The sequence below is a fragment of the Aedes albopictus genome, chromosome 2 (genome assembly GCF_035046485.1).
Source record: "Aedes albopictus strain Foshan chromosome 2, AalbF5, whole genome shotgun sequence".
In the NCBI taxonomy this organism is placed as follows: Eukaryota; Metazoa; Arthropoda; class Insecta; order Diptera; family Culicidae; genus Aedes; species Aedes albopictus.
The window spans coordinates 312,274,360-312,281,717 of record NC_085137.1 but is presented as its reverse complement, the minus strand read 5'-3'; the positions used below and the strand labels follow the sequence as shown (position 1 = coordinate 312,281,717).

Sequence of the window (7,358 nt, the reverse complement as noted above, 5' to 3'; positions counted from 1 at the left end):
GGTTTTTTAATTCGATTATCATACAAAATGTCGGCGACTTTGGACTTGCGAGTCAGCAACCCTGGTTACCACATGGCACTATTTTGCCTTGCGTTCTGATATAGTATAGCTGACACGCTCTGTATTGTTACTTAGGTATTTTGGCCAAACTAGTTTTTTTTTCTATGAAAACTTTTGCAGTAGTATATATTGCAAAGCTCGAAATGTTAACAAAAGTATATAGCACAGCAACAGACCAACCCCTTTTTTTATGCGATTGATGGCACCGAATGCCATCTGAATTGACATGATTATCACTCGTATGCCATGTATTTGATCTCCATTTCTATTTTTTGCACGTGACAATTAGCGACTATTGTTGGCTGCTCGAGCTCACATGAGTACCACTTCCAAGCGATCGCATCGTATTGACGTACGAAAATCTATAATTTTGGCACAGGTACATTTAGCGAGCCGTGCTTTACTATTTGGGCAAACATCGAACGGGCCATGGATTTGCAAATGAAGAACACACGACAAGTTGAACAGCCAGATTTTGTTTATGCGTCGGAAATCAAACAGATTCGGATGAATTCCATGCGTATCTTTGGCTTGAAGCTGTAGCGATAATGAGCGCTAATAGTTTAGTTTATTTCAATCCAACTTTCCTCAAAAAGAGATTTACTGTTTAACATCTGGGGTTTTTTGTATTTTAAAGTACAACTCGGCACCAACATTTCAAAAGGGCGTAACTGCTTTCGCAACCAATGCCTTCTCACAGAGCTGTGGGTCGTATTTCATTCATCTCACGCAATTCACATTCATTAATCGAAAGAGGAGGATTTTATCTTTCTATTTGTGCTAGTGGATTGCTCGAGAGGGATGGAATACGCTCCACAGCTTTGTGAGAAGGCATTGGTTGTAAATGCAGTTACGCCCTTTTGAAATGTTGGTTTTAACTTATGAAACGAGATGGCACTGCATGTTTTCAGCGAAATTTAAAAGAACTCAGATGTTGCATATTGTAATCGAAACATCCACCATGTTTTTTGTTTTTTGTTTTTGTTTTCGTTACTCCAATATGCAGACCATCAAAAAGATGACATAATTTGCTGTATAAAACCTTAATGTAACAGTTTCAGAATATCTGAACATGAATAAATTGTTGATGAAAGAGCTAATAATAGCTATGACATTAGTTTTGAAACTCATTTAAAAGAAACACTACTGGTTTCTTTGAGTTTTCAAAATTAGTTTATATGTGCTAGAAATCTCTATTAACAGCTTATATGGTAATCATACAGCAAAAAAAAAAAATCTGATCCATCCATTCTAATCTGTACACGTAGAACACTCCTTACCGCTACAATAGAAAGTCGCAACGGCGAACCAGTCTTAACAATCGAAATTCCTTTAGTTTGGTTGTTTCTCTGAATCGGCTTAATTCACAATATTGATGAACCTTATCCCAAACGGCAAGTGGATTAGAAAGATTTTTACAAAGTATCTGTTTTAAATACATGTAGAGTCTGGGATCATTTGGGCAGGGGGACCTTTTTTGGGCACTTGCTGCTCGAAATCAGTCAAATTTGAACCGATTAACTTAATTTTTGAGACACGATCAGATACGTACAGTGTCTTCCCATGATCAAAACTTCAAGTCAATCGGTTTGAAATTGACTACATTATAGCAGCATGTACCCAAAATAAGTTCTCCAGCGCAAATGGTTCCAGACCCTACATGTCAAACAGTAACATCATTGGATACAACTTTATCTGCCATTAGGCCTACAGAACAGAACAAATCCGCGACCACCGATCCCGAAAAGGAAAGCAACCATTTTTCACCCATATCGTGAGACCAAGCGGTCTTAATTAATTTAAATCCACCGGTGTGTCCTGCGAACCGCAGCTTGATCCAACCAAAAACCACTGACTGACCGGGCGCACCACAAAGCCTTGGACGCACACGCGGCGGATCGCTTGATTGCTTTACGACTTTGGGAACTTGATCCTCCCCGGCAAGTCGGCTTTGTCCAATACCTACAATCAATCGGGTTGGGAGAGGATTTATATCCTCCGCGAGGTTTACAGCCTTGTCTGAGTCCGACGCGACGTCGGCTGTTCGAAATGAGGATCGTGCGTTGGAGTTGAGGTTATGCCCCCGGTCGTGGGCCCCAGCCGGTTGCAGTTGTGAAATGTCGCTAAATGTTCTGCTTTGGGTAATTTCGTAGCATCAGAGCGTAACCAGCAACAGCGCGGGGTACCGTAACGCTGGGTAACATTGATAATTGGGAACATATTATTGATCATTATCAATGAGAAATAATTAAAAAAAAAATCATTGCATGCAACATTAGTCGTGTTCAACGAGGTAGGTTGACCTTGCTCGAAGTTGCTTCATCCTGCTCTTACCAATTTGTTAACAAAAGGGCAGGAACAGGACGAAGCAACTTCGAGCAAGTTCAACCTGCTTCATTGAACAGGACTATAATCTACTTTGAGGCCTGCAGTGCATGCAATATTGACAGCCGCCTTGGCATGACACACCTTGGTCCCAGGCACAGTAAAGACTGCAGTTCATGGTTATTTAAGGTAATTCTGATTACATTGAGATCCATTGGCCTCTCTCTAGCAACTCCTATCCCCACCTCCGTATGACACCGACCGGACTAAGAGCAACCCTAACCCTCCTTGCGCATTAGGGTCATTTTTACCCCCAAATCGTACACTATCTCAGCCAGCAGTTCGCAGCGTAATGCTTTGGGAAGGTTAAGCAAGATCGAGCAAGATCCCGATGGGAACATAGCCTGAGCATCTGTTCTCCAGGAGATCAGCTCACAACAGCGTCTGATTCACATGTTAGGGACGGCTGATCGATGTCCGAGTGCTAGGAAAGGACTCTAAGCTATACTGTGCACCATTTTAGTCCGAAAAATAGGAGGTTGATGTCCGACCGTGCGCTTCAGCCGTAAAAACAATTACAACAGAATGAAACGAACCGAGACCAACGGCAACTTCCCCGGTAAACAAAAAGGACTTGCAATTGGAAACTCTGTACGTGGAACTGCCACAGAACAACACTGGACGAAAAATCTGTAAAAATCGGTAAAAATTGTAAAGTTTTTTGTTTGTAAAAATTTTCTAATGGATGTAATAAATAATCTTTTAGAGTCCCAGAAGAAGGTCCCAAACGGACCGAAACGTCGGACAAGATAAAATAGCAGTATTTTTATTTTTGTCAAGACTGGAAAGCCATCTCTTCGAGTATCAACCATACAGTCGAAATACGTTTAGCAAGTAGAACCATGGCAGGGTTTTACAACCAGATTGACCAGGAATTTGGTACCATCGTTAAACACGATTTCAAACACTACGCAGACATAAATCGTAAACTAGGCAACATGGAGACGCGGAAAAACTTCCTTCTAAAATGTCGTCGTGAAGGGTTGTTCCCAGCACACATTCAGAACTCATTCAAATGCGTTTCTGAGCTCTTGGAAGAACGAAGTCCCTATCTCACGAAACTGGAGAGAGATATTGCCAGATTCAAAAAGTCCGTTTTGAATACTGAGGTACAACACACGTTTTTCAAGCTCACGACGTACCATCGACAAATCGAAGATTTGGGCACTAGAATCGAGCAAACCGTACCCGACGAGATTTCCAAGGCATTCCTGGAGCGACAAATGGCCTTCCGGAGCAAGGCTAGAGCTCAAGCGGAGAAGAAAATAGAAGGCAAGTTTCTAGCACTGATCAACGCACCAAACCAGACTCATAACGTTGAAGAACCATCATTGAATGACAAGGCCATTTTGAATGCTACAACCGTAGATCTGCCAGCAGAAGTGGAGCACTTACTAAGCCTAGGTTCAAAATTCGCACTACCATACAAACATTTGGCCGAAGTTCCGATGTTCCACTTCATAGCGGATGTGGAGTCTATCATCAAGACTAATAACGATGCGGCGGTACAGGATCGAACCCGATGCGCCGTGGCCAATCAGATCCAGAACTACCTACACAGGATGCAGAATACGGACACCAACGACCCAAAAGCGAGGTTCTATTATAACGCCGAAAAACGCACCAAGGCCTTTCTCAAAGCGCATCCTGGGATCATCGTGGTGAATTCGGACAAAGGCAATCGAACAGTAGTGATGGAGCGGACAGACTACACGTCCAAGATGAAAAGTCTACTGGAGGATAGTAAAACGTACCGACAGGTAACAAAAGACCTAACGAACGGGTTCCAGAATCAGAACAACACCATCGTGAAACGGCTTCAGGATCTCAAGCTAATTGATCCCTATCACGCATCGAGATTGAAGACCTACAAAGCAGTGTGTCCTAAAATCTATGGTCTGCCCAAGGCACACAAACCCGGCCTTCCATTGAGACCTGTTGTACCCTGCGTGACCGCGCCGACCTATGAGCTCTCCAAATTCGTAGCGAACGTGCTTCAAAAAGCTATAGTGAGTAAGTACAACATAAAGGATTCCTTCTCCTTTTGCGATTACGCTAACTCGATTGAGCTCCCGGAAGGATACATCCTGGTCTCGTTTGATGTAGTAGCACTTTTCCCGTCCATCCCCAAAAGTCTCATGAAGCAGAGCATCTTCAAACACTGGGACGAGATCAAGAAACATACAGCTATTTGTCTTGATCTGTTCTGGGAAGTCACAGAGTTCTGTATAGATGCCAGTTATTTCGTGTTCGAAGGGACGTATTATCAGCAAATCTTCGGTACAGCAATGGGAAGCCCACTGTCGCCGATAATTGCCGAGTACGTGATGGAGGATCTTCTGGACGATGCAGTAGCCGCCACCACCGTGGTCATTCCGTATCTGAAAAAGTACGTTGATGACCTTTTCCTGGCGCTCCCAGTCGAGAAAGTCGAAGAAGTACTCAACGTCTTCAACCAACAAAACACGAACATTCAGTTTACCGTCGAAAAGGAAGAAAACTGCCGACTGCCCTTCCTCGACTTGCTGCTGGTACGCCAAGAGGACCGCACAATCAAAACAGAATGGTACAGGAAAGCAATCTCGTCGGGTAGATTCCTGAACTACCATTCAGGACATCCGATGAGTCTCAAGATGAACGTCGCCTTCAACTTTGCCAAACGGGTCCTCCGGTTTTCAACAAATCTGAGTCTGAAAAAAGCAAAATCAATAATTTTCGGGCTCCTGAGGACCAACGATTACCCCTCGAACATTATCAATCGAGTGATACATCGTATAAGTGGTAGTCCAACCGACGAAACAGCTATGGAAGTGAGTAGTAATGAAAATGAACAGCAAGAATCGACAAAAACATACTACTCACTCACGAACATACATGGACTGACACAAACAATAACAAAAACATTACGTCGGGAATTCCCAAATGTACATATAGCAAGCAAGCAACACAAAAACATTGGTTCACTACTTCCACTAGTGAAAGATGCAACACCGATAGAAGATCGTCATAATGTCATCTATCAGGTAGACTGTGCTGATTGCGATGCTTGCTATATAGGCATGACAACACAGAAGCTGAAGGCGCGGATATCAAAACACAAATCCAACATGAAGAAGTTACAAACACTACAGAGCGCTGGTCACACAACCGAAGATGCTGCTATCCAGGCGGTAATGGAAACAACGGCCCTGGTGAATCACGCAGCCTCGGAAAACCACACATTCAAGCTCAACGAAGCAAGAATTTTAGACACAACACACAAGGGAAGAAATTTGCCGATTCTGGAAAGCTGCCACATAAACAACACACCAAACACAATAAATAAACGGACGGACACCGACAACCTGCATGTTGCTTATGCAGGGGTTTTACATTGGCTAAAGAATTTCCAGCAAAGTGGTAGGACAAGGAACAGCTGATCAAAACAAACATGAATAATTTTGTAAACACACATACACACTCTCGAAAGAGGTGTGGCGTGATTGTATCACGCACACTGGAACATCATGTATCACACACACATACACACTAGAGGTAGAAACAGAAAAGAGCCAAAAAGCAATGGTGTTTGATCAAGTGCCGGGCACTGAATTCCAGCTGAGTTTGAAAAAGGGCTTTTCCGCGGTTACGGTTACACCGAAACCGTCCGCTTTTGCGAGGGAGTAAGTACACGGAGAGAATTTTGTGTGGAGATTGTAAGTTTTTTCATAATTTGCCTTTTAATAGAAACTCAGAACCGATGACATTTAGACGTTCCACAGAACAACACTGGACGAAAAATCTGTAAAAATCGGTAAAAATTGTAAAGTTTTTTGTTTGTAAAAATTTTCTAATGGATGTAATAATCTTTTAGAGTCCCAGAAGAAGGTCCCAAACGGACCGAAACGTCGGACAAGATAAAATAGCAGTATTTTTATTTTTGTCAAGACTGGAAAGCCATCTCTTCGAGGACGAAAGAAAACAGCATAATGTCTGGTTTGGACGGAGCAAGTGACTTGATTCCAGTCAGTTGAAAATGCCCAATTGAATGCGAATCTCACTTGAGCAACTTACTTGACTTGAACGAAAGTTGAATATCTTTGAGTTGAATTCAAGTCATCTGTCAAGCGGGATGAATTCAATTCACCGCACGACTAGAACAATGTAAACACTTGCTTCAACTGAGATGCATTCAAGAGCATGCAAGTGGACACTGAAGTCATTTGCTCAGTCTAAACACGTTTGATAAGTTTGCAACAGTCTACCAGGCATAGGATTCATCGACTTCGTCGTCTCTTCTCTTCTTCTTCTTATTTCTGGCGAGCCGACACCGTTCGGCATCAGCTCTAGTTTAACGTCCGCCTATTTCTGGTACTAAGCCTAAACACGGACGGTCCGGGAGACATCCACACACACCTGACACCCTACATATCGAACCCATCAACACATGGGCCGGGACCTACGGCTTTACTTCCTATCCGAGGGAAGGCGTGATCAGATATTTTTGTCTCAGAAATACCGACGGCGTCGACTAGGATTGAACCTAGATCGACTGGGGTGAGAGGCAACCACGCTTACCACTACACCACCGACGCCGCTACTTCGTCGTCTCCAAAAATATAAACAAACGTAGCATCTTTTCACACAGCTTTCCTTTTTGTTACACCTGGAGATCGCGACAACAGACGCAAGCGTAAATCGATCACACTCTGATCTGTAACCGTTGGTCACAATTATTTCACTTGTTGCCTCCAACACAAGTAAAAACAAAATATATTTTTTCCTCCGTGTAACCAATTTGAATTGATAGTGAGTGGCGGTTCTCACAGGTCGATCTGACAGATGGAGCACTCACGTTTTTCTTTCCCAGTCACTCAAATTAGAGGCTGTCCATAAACCACGTGGTCATTTTTTTGGGACTTTTCAACCAACCC

General features: G+C 43.1%; 1 protein-coding gene across 1 annotated transcript; it reads left to right on the top strand.

Annotated features, from left to right (window-relative positions):
- Positions 1-3,668: 3,668 nt before the first annotated feature.
- LOC134286675 (uncharacterized) lies at positions 3,669-5,502 on the top strand. Its single transcript, XM_062848328.1, has 2 exons — positions 3,669-5,255; positions 5,473-5,502. Exons 1-2 carry the CDS (start codon positions 3,669-3,671, stop codon positions 5,500-5,502), a joined length of 1,617 nt encoding a protein of 538 aa, XP_062704312.1.
- The last annotated feature ends 1,856 nt before the right edge of the window (positions 5,503-7,358 follow it).

Bases quoted from the DNA above. Each gene is read 5' to 3' on its own strand.
- LOC134286675 (XM_062848328.1), top strand. From the start codon at position 3,669: ATGGCCTTCCGGAGCAAGGCTAGAGCTCAAGCGGAGAAGAAAATAGAA. The intron at 5,256-5,472 runs GTGAGTAGTAAT...TCTATCAGGTAG, and splicing joins CCGACGAAACAGCTATGGAA to ACTGTGCTGATTGCGATGCT.